We start from the raw sequence: 12,625 nt of genomic DNA on the forward strand, positions 1-12,625 counted from the left end.
GTGCCAGTAGCAATTAAAGCTCAACTAAGACAGGAGGGCACACAAAACCTATTCAAGGGACACTTCTGAAGCACCTGGTGCAGGTCCAAGGAGACTGTGCCAGGGCCCCACGTGGCACCTACTACATAAGGCCACCCGGCTAAGACTGGGAGATATAGCAGATCTACCCAATACATAGAAACAAACATGGAGAGACAGCCAAAATGGGGAAACAAAGAAATCATGCCAAATGAAAGAATAGGAGAAAACTCCAGAAAAAGAACTTTAGGAAATGGAGGCAAACAACCTACTAGATACAGAGTTCAAAGCAATTGTTATAGGATGCTCAAGGAACTTAGTGAGAACTTGAACAAAGTAATAAGTGTAAAAGAGGACATAGAAACCATTAAAAAAAAAGCAAGTGAAGAATACAATAAGTGAAATGAAGAATACACTAGAAGGAATCACCAGCAGATTAGATGAAGCAGAGGATCGAATCAGTGATTTGGAAGCCAAGGTAGCAGAAAACACCCAATCGGAACAGCAAAAAGAAAAACAAATCCCCAAACTATCCCCCCAAAATGAGGATAGTTTAAGAGACCTCTGGGACAACATCAAGTGTAATAACATTCACATCTTAGGAGTACCAGAAAGAGAAGAGAGAGAGCAAGGGATTGAGAACTTATTTGAAGAAATAATGTCTGAAAACTTCCCTAACCTGGTGAGGGAAATAGACATGCAAAGTCAGGAAGCTCAGAGAGTCCCAAACAAGAAGAACCCAAACAGGCCCACACCAAGACACATCATAACTAAAATGGCAAATGGTTAAAGACAAAGAATCTTAAAAGCAGCAAGACAAAGGCAACTAGTAACTTATAAGGGAGTCCCCATAAGATTGTCAGCTGATTTCTCAACAGAAACATGGCAGGCCAGAAGGGATTGGCACAAAATATTCAACATGATGAAAAGCAAGAACCTACAACCAATAGTACTCTACCCAGCAAGGCTATCATTTAAAATCTAAGAACAGATAAAGAACTTCCCAGACAAGAAAAAGCTAGAGTTCACCACCACCAAAGCAGTATTACAAGGAATGGTAGAGGGACTTCTTTAAGATGGGGAAAAAAAGAAAAAAAGAATGCAATAACTACATATCTATCAGCAATTACTTTCAATGTAAGTGGGTTAAATGCTCCAATCAAAACACATAGGAGGGCTGAATGGTTAAGAAAACAAAACCCTCACATATACTGCCTACAAGAGATTCACTTCAGATTGAAAGAGACACACAGACTGAAAATAAAGGGATGGAAAAAGGGATTTCATGAAAATGGAAACAAAGAAAACCAAGCTGGGGTAGCAATACTTAAACCAGATAAAAATAGACTTTTAAAACAAAGGCTATAACGAGACAAAGAAGGACCCAGTAATCCCACTTTTGGGTATTTATCCGAAGAAGCCCAAAATGCTACTTCGATGGGACGTGTGCATCCATATATTCATTACAGCATTGTTTACAGTGACCAAGATGTGGAGACAGCCTGGGTGTCTGTTGATGAATGAAGAGGAGGTGGTACATACACACAATGGAATGTTGCTTGGCCATGGAAGGGAATGGGTTCTTGCCATCTGCACCGGCATGGATGGACCTGGAGGGTATTGTGCTGAGTGGAGTGTGTCAGACAGAGAAAGACAGATGCAATGTGATTTCCCTTATATGTGGAATCTAAAGAGCAAAACAAAACAGAAACTAACTCATAGACAAAGAGAACATTTTGTTGGTTGCCAGATGGGAGGGGGGAAGGGGAAAGGGTTAAGAAGTACAAATTGGTTGGTACAATATAGCATAAGGAATATAGTCAATATTGTAATATCTGTATGGTGTCAGATGGGTACTAGATTTATTAGGGTGATGGGAGGGGGATTAGGGGCAGTGTTAAAAAGGTGAAGAGATTAAGAAGTACAAATTGGTAGTTACAAAATAGTCATGGGGATGTAAAGTAAAGGAAATATAGTTAGTGATATGGTAATAGCTATGTGTAGTGCCAGGTGGGTACTAGACCTGTCAGGGGGATCACTTCTTAAGTTATATAAATGTCTAACCACTATGCTGTACACCTGAAATTAATATAAAATAATATTGAATGTCAGCTGTAATTGAAAATTTTTAAAAGGTGGGGGAAAGGTGAAGGGCAATAAGAGGTTCACATTTTCAGGTATAAAACAAGTCATGGGGATGCAATATATAGCATAGCGAATATAGTTAATAATATTGTGATAGCATGGTAGTGTCAGATGGTTGCTGGACTTATGGTGATCACTTGTTTAGGTATATAAGTGTTGAATAACTATGGTGTAAACCTGAAACTATTATTGTATGATAGCTACATTTTTAATAGAAATCTTATTAAAAATCTCATTGGAGTTAGGTTTCTTTTGGATAGCAAGAGCTCTTTGATAACTTTTCTTTTTTCTCTATAGTTATAGGTCTGGTAAAGACTTTTGCCTTTGCTAGGGTCAGTTTTGATAATGTTTTCCTAGAAAATTATCCATTTTATTCAGGTTCTTAAATGTATTTGCAAAGAGGTGAACAAAGCAGTGTCTTAGGATTATGTCTTCTATTTGTATACTTATTCCCCTTCATCCTTTTTTTAAAAATTAAGTTAGCTGGATGGTTTATGTATTTTCCAAAGAGTCAGTTTTTGGGTTTATTTATTACTTGATCCATTTTTCTTATTTTTAATTGATTATTTTCTGCTTATATGTTTACTGTCCCCATTGTTGGGTTTTCTTTAAATGGTTATTTATATCCCATGTCCTTATGCTGTGAATTTTCCTGAGTACTGCTTTAGGTGCCTATTGTAGGTTCTCAAATGTGTTATTTTTATTGTCATCATCTTCTGCAATTTTATTTTTGGTTCTCTCTTTGGTATGTGAGTTCTGTAAGAAGAGTTTAAAAAAATCAGGTAGTAGGACTTTTTTTTTGTTTTCTGATGTTATTTTTATTATTTTGTCTTTCGACTATTGGCTGTGCTACTTCTGATTTTGGAAATTTATTGAAATTTTCTTTGTGACCTGATATTTTACTTCCAAGTTTTTGTAAAATGTTCAGTGGGTACTTGAAAAGATGTATTATGCTTTTGACGTAATATGAATTAGGTCTTATTTATGTATTTCTTCCTAGTTCTGTTTCCTATAGTTTTTGCTTTATGAGTGGTGATGTTATGTTACTTGGGCAATTCATAACGTTAGCTCTTCATCACGGATTGCATCCATTATTGTCAATAAAGTCAAACCTCTGTTACATCTCCATGCGGCATTTGTGTTTCTTGTATTTTTACTTGTCTAGAAAGCACTGGTATATTCTTTTTTTCCTCTCTAAGGTCACAATCTTTTATTAGTTACATATTATGTTTCTTTTTAGTCCTCTTACAGGTCTTCTGCTCCCCCCAGGGGACTCCCCCCCCAATTACAAAGTATTATGTATGTGTGTCAATCTATAGATACGTGCTCAATATAGAAAACCTGGAAAGCAGATAGCACAATAGAAAAAACTAAAAGCCGCACTTGTAAACCCATCACCAAAATACAACCTCCATGATAAGACTGTTTCCATACCCACGTAGTAGATATCCTTTTCCAAATGGCATGGCCTGTTAGATCTTATTTCTGCAGGTTAGTGACTCAGATTTAGATTTTCCTTTTTAGCTTTCCATGAGATGAGGGTGCTCAGGAAAAATCTGATTGAACAAACAGTATTCCATCTGAGTTGCAAGAAGAAATTAATGCATAAAGAAGCGTACTGGGGCTATTGAAATGCTCCGCAGTGTGAATCAGTGTACTGTTGACCTCTGTTGCTGGCCTTCCATCTTCAGCCAAATATGCTGATGTGCAGCAGCCAGTAATCAGGGAACTTTCTCACTTTTGCATACACAGTTTGTGGACAGTGATAGGTCCTCAAAATAGTGTCTCTGGCTAATTCTCAGACTTGAAGAGACTGCATGCAAGGTCTCATAAACTCAATTCAGTGTTCACAGCTATATATATATTTATTTTTAAAGATTTTATTGGGGAAGGGGAACAGGACTTTATTGGGGAACAGTGTGTACTTCCAGGACTTTTTCCAAGTCAAGTTGTTGTCCTTTCAATCTTAGTTGTGGAGGGCGCCGTTCAGCTCCAGGTCCAGTTGCCGTTGGTAGTTATAGGGGGCGCAGCCCACCATCCCTTGACGGGAGTCGAACCAGCAACCTTGTGGTTGAGAGGACGCACTCCAACCAACTGAGCAATCTAGGAGCTCAGCGGCAGCTCAGCGGCAGCTCAGCTCAAGGTGCCCTGTTCAATCTTAGTTGCAGGGGGCGCAGTCCACCATCCCTTGCGGGAGTCGAACCAGCAACCTTGTGATTGAGAGCCCACTGGCTCATGTGGGAATCAAACCGGCAGCCTTCAGAGTTAGAAGAATGGAACTCTAACTGCCTGAGCCACTGGGCCGGCCCCTCTTTTTGTTCTTAAATATCTTTAATCAGTGATTCAAAATTTAAGTTATTAGGTTTTCTTCCTGTAGCATTTGAACTGAAGTGTCACTGAAGTGGCAAAATAGAACATTGTTTTTGAAGTTCCTGTTCGCTTCAGGGAGTTCTACATTTTATTAGTATAAAAGTTTATGAGTGAAGAATGTGTGCTCTTGTTATTTCTCCTTGATACTTTTTATTTAATAGAAGCATTTATATTTTAATGGCAACTTAGGCTTGTTTATGACTCCGCCCCCCCACCCCCAACATTTATAGTTTTTCATTGGGGGCGAATGTGTTTTTAGTCTTGTTTTGTGCACATTTTTTACCTACTTAAAGTAATTCAATCCAACTTGTAACAGTCTTTTAAAACTTACACTTCCCATTTATTATATGCTTTTAATAAACAATTGCAATGCCACATGACCCATCTTTTGAACTTTCTATAACTTAATCCTTTTCCAAATTGAACTTTCAGATTATAGGAAGGAATTATAAAATAAATGGTTATAATTAAATATAGAAAGTTTATGAGGGAGCTTATAAATATATGTATCACTTGATTTTGCTTAGCTGTTTGAGGAAAAGAAAGTTGATCCTAAGTAGCTATTAAAATGTCTTTGATCCTAGATAGACAGTGAAGTTTTACTGCATAGCAGACAGAAAAATCTTTACTGTAAGTGACCAAATACAGATTTCTCATAATCTTATGATTTGTGAAAAATAGGAGTTGCATTCAGCAGACTATCTTAATATTTAAAGAAAATCCTTAGAAAATCTATATTTTATCAGCTCTATTGAGGCATAATTTTAAAGAATGTACATCATTTTATTTAGATATAAAACTATATTTTAATTTTTATTTCTTTAATACAGATTTTACTTTGTTGTAGATAATACGCATGCTTTCACATGAGGGCTAGGGAGGGGAGTTTCTGATTAGCATTTCCCCAACAATGTTGAACATGTAATGTGCTGCTTGGTCATTTGTGTATCTTCTTTGGAAAATTAACTTCATATCCTTTTGCCTATTTTCTAATTGGGGTATTTGTCTTTTTATTTTTGAGTTGTAGAGTTATTTATATAATCTAGATATTATCTAGATATTATCAGATATATGGTTTGCAAATATTTTCTCCCATTCTGTGGGTTGTCTTTTGATAGGGCCCTTTTAAAAAAGCCCTTAAGAGTCCATCTAAATTTGGTTGAACTGCTTTAAAACATTCCTGATGTTAGCTTGTTTGCAAAATTATTTATTAAATCAGAGACTCAAGCAGCCTCTCCCAAGCCATTTACCTCTCAAAAAAAACAGCTGCTTCTTCAAGTAGCTGATATCCCACAATATCAATAATTATTAGGGACACAGAAATGAAAACACTAATTTCCTGCATCTGTCTGTGAGCGTAGTATATTCATAGCTCTTATTTCTGGATGCTTAGATACTGCTTTCCCAGCAGAGATTTAGGAAAACACATTTCTGGTATGTGCATAAGTGGCAAGGTTGAGGCTGCCAAGAATCTTGCTTTTGGGTTTAAAAGCCTCATTGTATTGTTGTGGTTTATGTACATTATGATAACCCTGAAGGCTATAAGAGCTTCATAGGCTATAAGAGCCTATGAAATGTCTTCTGCATATATAAAAAGGTTAAATCATTTTCAGTATGGTTTTTTGGATCTTTGAAAATTGGTGATCCACATCCTTTATAAATTTAATTCTATTAACTAGAGTATCAACCAGACTACTTCATCCCCACATCATGATGAAAACTGAAACTTTTAAAGTAAAGCTTTAAGGAAATGATAAAATGATACCAATTTGCCATAGAATGTTTGGAATCCCAAAAAAAAAAAAAATTATGAATTATCCCCAGTCCTACCACCTAGAGGCAACCCCTTTAAAAGTTTTTAATGTATTTCCTTCCGGTTTTTTCTTTTCACTAATTTTAAAATATGGCTGTTTCTTTTGAAATCTGAGAATTCTTACTTTTTACGTAATACTTTTTATCCTTAAAGGGGTTTGTCTTCTACTTAATGTTGTTATTAAGTCCATAGCTTTTAACTAACCAGTGACTATCTGTGAGTAACACAAATGGCATGATAATTGTTTGCTGTTGACACTTTAAACTGTCCTTGAATGACACTTGATATGAGGACACCAACTCTCTGAGGTCACTAGACATTAGGACAAATGTATGCCTCTTGCTACTGTTATGGCATGATTTTCTACCTAACGTAGGACAGATGGATATAAGTTGGGATGTAATATAAGCTGGGGTAATGGGTCTATGAAATGGCCTTGGCTAAGTTAGAATCAGGAACGGGCTACTATTTTTTTATTTTTATTTATTTTATTTTTTATTTTTTATAAGATTTTATTGGGGAAGGGGAACAGGACTTTATTGGGGAACAGTGTGTACTTCCAGGCCTGTTTTCCAAGTCAAGTTGTTGTCCTTTCAATCTTAGTTTTGGAGGGTGCCGTTCAGCTTCAAGTTGTTATCCTTTCAGTCTTAGTTGTGGAGGGCGCAGCTCAGCTCCAGGTCCAGTTGCCTTTACTAGTTGCAGCGGGCACAGCCCACCATCCCTTGCGGGAGTTGAACCGGCAACCTTGTGGTTGAGAGGACGCACTCCAACCAACTGAGCCATCCGGGCGTTCAATCTTAGTTGCAGGGGGCGGAGCCCACCATCCCTCGCTGGACTCGAGGAATTGAACTTGGCAACCTTGTGGTTGAGAGCCTACTGGCCCATGTGGGAATCGAACCGGCAGCCTTCGGAGTTAGGAGCATGGAGCTCTAACCACCTGAGCCACCGGGCCGGCCCAGGAACGGGCTATTATTGGAAGTGGTTTGTTTTGTTTGCATTCCCCCCCTAAAGTGAGTTAATTTATTATCCTACAGATTATAAAAAATAATGAATAAAATTCTCTTTTACCAGTAAGTAAAATTGTTAGTTATTCATAAAAGCCATTTTGAAAGGGAAAAGATGTCACTCATCTTTTTCTTTTCTTTCCTGTATACCTACCTTAATAATCATTCTTTAGTTGCACAGCTTTGCAAATTTAGAGCTACTTTTTTTTGGTAACAACTGTTGTGCTAATTCACATGCCATACAATTTACCCATTAAAGCATACAATTCAGTAGTGTTTAGTATATTGACAGAGTTTGGGAACCATCATCACAGTCAGTTTTAGAACATTTTTATCACCCCTTAGAGAAGTCCTGTACTTGCTAGTCATGGTGACTGCATTTTAGAAACTGTTTTAGCCTTGCTCTGTATCTGCTAAGTTTAGAAGATATTTTACCAGTTAAAGACATAGTATTAAAATAATGTTATTTGCATTTTTCAACTTCTTTTCGTAAGCGAAGAGAGATACAAACTAATTTATTTGCTTTTGTTTTTTGCTTTTAAATAGGAAGAAATCCATTGTTAGAAACCATACATCACTATAGAAAACCCTTGTTAATCAGGCAGAAAGCATACTAATAGTATTTGGTACAGCTGTATCGTTTATTTTGAATTTTTATATGTTAAAAATGAAATTTCATTCCATTAGGCTAGGTTAAAATGTTATTAGTATTATTCACTGATTCTATTTAATTTCAATGTGATGGGTATATATACATATAGTAAAATTTACCATTTTTAGTTTTTAGTTCTATTAATTGTGACAAATGCATATAGTCATGGAACCAGTAGTAGAATCAAATATAGAACAGTTCCATCAACCTCAGGAAATTATTGTGTTTCCTTTCATAGTCAGTTCCTTTCCCTACTATCAGTCCCTGGTAGTTAGATTACTTTTTTGTCCCCTATTCCAGAATATCGTAAATGGAATCACCTGGTATGTTAACCTTTTGAGTTTGGGTTCTTTCATTTACCATGATGCAGTTGAGAGCGTCCATGGTGTTTTGGTGTATCAGTAGACCACACACAATTCACACACTTACAGTGTACAATTCAGTGGCTTTTAGTGTATGACATTGTGCAGTCATCACCACAGTCACTTTTAGAACATTTTCTTCACCCCAAAAAGAAACCCTGTAGCCTTTAGCCATAATCTTCCCATTCCCCTGAGTTAATTTTTTTATATATGGTACAAAGTATGGATCAAGGTTTGTTTATTTTTTTGCATCTGCATGTCTGGCACCATTTGTTGAGAATCCTGTCCTTTCCCCTTTGAATTGCCTTTGCACCTTTGTTGAAAATCAGTTGGCTATATGTGGATGGGTCAATTTCTGGACTCTGATCTGTTGGACTATGTAATATCCTTACGCCATTTCCACAGTCGTAATTACTGTAGCTTAATAGTAAGTCTTGAAGTTAGGTGGTGAGTTCTCCAACTTTGTTCTTTTTCAAAATTGTTTTGGCTATTCTATTTCCTTTGCCTTTCCATGTAAATTTTAAAATCAGCTTGTCAATTTCTTTAAAAATTCTGTGCAGATTTTGTTTTGAGTAATTTTCACAAGATACAATAGATGCAATATTCCCACTTTGTTTTTTAAACTTTCAGTGGAAAATAGATCATTTTCTTGCAGAATACGATAATGCAGGCTAATAGACACCGTACCGTAAATTCATATAGTTAGCCTTTAATTTTTTTCTGCTTATATCTTAGGTTAGTTAAAGGTATAAACACCGTATCAAGGGGGATAAACTTTTAGGTGAAGAGCTCAGATTATTTGTGTAAGAAAAGACTTTGTACCTACTTATATAAGGGCTGAAAGTGCCAAGATAATATTAAGCTAGATGTGTGGTTTTATAGGTTTTCCCCCCTTCATTTTTTTGAATTTTATACAAAATTAAAACGGTACAAAAGGTTGTATGTCATTCATTCCCCAGAAATTTCAGTCTTAACAGTTATAGTTAATTGCTGGTGAAAGGTCTATATTTGCATAACAATAAAAATGGGATATTTTTCATAATCTATTGATATATTTGTAGTTTATATCAGGAAGATAAGTAATTTTTCCTTTTGATAGTTTGCATGTAAATTTGTCAGTGGCTAGTTTGCTGTTCTTCTGATTTTTTTTTTCCCCAGAACATGTAGATTTCAGAAATGTTTAATTTTTCTCTAAAAAACTAATTTTTCCCCCTTTCTGCTTGGAGACTTTTGGACTGAGATGTTTGAGGACTATGTCAGTCCTGCTCCTTGTATGTGGTCTTCTAGTTTCCTTATTATAGTTTAAATTTTCTTGTAATGACTTGTTTATATCTCCTCAAGGCATCATGAGCTTAAGAAATATTTCTTTGTTTTTCAGGTTCTAAATGGCTTCTAAGAAGTTGGGTGCAGATTTTCATGGTAAGTAGACTGTTAGAAATCATGCTTTACGTTATGATTTGATCAGAGAATTTGAAATCACTTAGCGTTATAAGTACACTTTTGTTTATTTAAGGGAGCACCTTGAGAAAAATAAAATTGTTCAACAGTGTAGCATATCTATTCCATAGGACTTCAGGTAACTTTAATATTGAAGTAGTTCTTCTATGGTTATTGTACTTGAAACTACCAGAGATGGATAGGGAGCCTGCCTGTTTTTGTTGTTCCATAGCCATATTTTGAAGTAGTCACCAAAGGAATAAGAATTCCCATCTCAGATGTCAAAAATTCTAAGCCTTTAGTAAATAATGTTTTGGTTTAGGCCCTCCCCCCATAAAAGGAAGTAATATCCTATAAATAAACCATGATCAGTAGATCAGTATATTACAGAAGTACCATTAGTAGTAATTACAATTTTGTATTAGAGACTAATAATTTCTCTTTTTCTCAGGTGTGACCTTCTAAAATAGAATATATTAAAAAACTTTATTTTCTGTATATGGGAGGAACGGAGGTGCCTAAGAAGTTATAATTAGACCCCCTTTTTATACAATAAGAATTAAACATCAGAAATGTCCAAGTAACACAATTATTATAAAAGGGGTTTTGAAATTGATCTTCATTTTAAAAATCATGTCATGCTAAGAATGATTTGCTAGACTGCGTGGCAACTTGTGAATCTGCTCCTCTGATCTACAAGTGGTTGGTTGAGGATATCACTCAGCTGAGTCAGGGTGGTGCAGCAGTCACTGTGCTTTTAACTTGCTTATATGTTTTCTACAGCAGCTTTCATATTTTGATCGCCATTGTGCATATACTTACATTACTTGTGTATATTTTGTTACATCCTTTGGAGTTAAGTCATTCAAACTCTGGAATTTGCATTCTATATAACAGGTCAGGCATCACATCTTCCAGGTAAGTTATATTCTATTTAAGGATTATTACAGAGCTCTTTCAGACTACAGTAATGCACTACATAACGACGTTTTGGTTAACAACAGACCGAATATAGGATGGTGGTCCCATAAAATTATAATAGAGTGGAAAAATTCCTATCGCCTAGTGATGTCATAGCCATCATGACATCATAGCATAACTGCGTTTCTCATTTGTGGTGCTTCTGGTGTAAACAAACCTGTGCTGCCAATTGTATAAAAGTATAGCACATATAATTATGTATAGTACATAATACTTGATAATGATAGTAAACGACTATTACTGCTTTATGTATTTATTATACTATACTTTTAATCGTTATTTTAGAATGTACTGTATTTATATTTTTAAAAGTTCGCTGTAAAACTGTGTGCCGTGTTATGTGGCAGCAGCCTCATACATCTCATTCTGACGGCATCTCTTGATTGCATAATTTTCTCTTGTGCTTGATTTAATCTCATGTTGTTTTGCTCATCATGGCCCCTAAATATACAAAAATCCACTTTTAATGTTGCCAGTAAGAGGCCACACTGAGTCATTGATCTGGTAATGAAATTAAGAGTGATCAAGGATTATGAAAGTGGAAAATCAGTGATGGTTGTTGCTCACCAGTCAGGCATGTCCCATTCCAACATAGCTACAATCTTTAAGAACAAGAACAAAGTGACAAAAGCTTTTAAAGGATCTGCTTCATTGAAGGCAATGAGACTAGCAAAAATTGGGAAGGGCCTATGTCAGACATGGAAAAACTTCCAATGACCTGGATTGAAGACCAGGCACAGAAGCATATCCCTCTCGGCACTATAATGGTCATGACCAAAGCAAAAAGTTTGTTTGCTATGATGAAAGAAAAGGCTGGACTCAACTACAGTGTTGAGTTTACTGCTAGCTCTGGGTGGTTTAACAATTCAAGAATTGTTATTCATTACGTAATGAAAAAATGAGTGGTGAGTCAGTGTGCTGATGTGAAGGCAGCTGAAGACTTGTTGGAAACTCTAGGTGTGCTGATTGTGGAGGAAATTACTTTCCAGAGCAGATATTCAATATGGATGAAACCTCCCTATTCTGGAAACAGATGCCCGAAAGGACTTCCATCCATTAAGGAGGCCAAGTCAATGCCCGGTTTCAAGGTTTTTAAGGACAGGCAACAATCTTGTTTGGGGGCAGTGTTGCAAACTAAATTGAAACCCTTTGTGATGTGGTACAGTGAGACGCCCAGGGCTTTCACGCGTCTCCATAAGCACATATTGCCAGTCAGTATACTGTGAAAAGTCATGGGTGACCAAGCTTCTCTTCCAAGATGCCCTCCTGGATTGCTGTGCCAGCAAAATGGGGAAGTACTGTTTGGACAATAACATACCTTTTAAGATTTTGCTGACTGTTGATAATGCTCCCGACATCCTCTTTACTGGTGATCTTCATCCCAGCATCAGTGTGGTTTCTCCCTCCACACACCACCTCTTTGATCCAACCAATGGATTAAGGAGTTATAGCCGCTTTTAAGGCCTACTGCCTGAGGAGGACCTTTGCACAGGCTATTGCTGCAACTGAGGAAGACATATGCAATTCTGGAAGGATTATAGCATCTATGACAGCACCAAGAACCTTGCTTGGGCTTGGAGTGATGTCACCAGGAGTGTATGAATGGCATCTTCAGGAAGACACTCAGGAGGTTCATCTATGACGTCAGAGGACTTGCCAAGCATGAGGAGGCTGTGAAAGGCAACAAGGCTGTGGTTGAGATGGCAAACAACTTGAACTTGGGTGTGGGTGAAGGTGACCTGGAGGAGCTCCTGGAGGTGGTTCCTGAGGAATTGACTAACGAGGTGTTGTTGCAACTGGAACAGGAACACACAGCTGAAGAAGAGGCAAGAGAATGGGAAAC

At 36.8% G+C, this 12,625-nt stretch overlaps 1 protein-coding gene across 4 annotated transcripts in view; it reads left to right on the forward strand.

Moving 5' to 3' along the window:
- The window catches only part of UBAP1 (ubiquitin associated protein 1), a 54,045-nt gene that overhangs the window by 19,233 nt on the left and 22,187 nt on the right, over positions 1-12,625 (forward strand). For all 4 annotated transcript variants that reach the window (XM_033122491.1, XM_033122492.1, XM_033122494.1 and 1 more), the window contains one exon: positions 9,743-9,783. In XM_033122491.1, coding sequence (XP_032978382.1) covers positions 9,750-9,783 — 34 coding nt within the window. In that variant the 5' untranslated portion in view covers positions 9,743-9,749. The remainder of the gene's footprint in view (positions 1-9,742; positions 9,784-12,625) is intronic.

This window comes from Rhinolophus ferrumequinum, chromosome 12 (genome assembly GCF_004115265.2).
Source record: "Rhinolophus ferrumequinum isolate MPI-CBG mRhiFer1 chromosome 12, mRhiFer1_v1.p, whole genome shotgun sequence".
Classification (NCBI taxonomy): Eukaryota; Metazoa; Chordata; class Mammalia; order Chiroptera; family Rhinolophidae; genus Rhinolophus; species Rhinolophus ferrumequinum.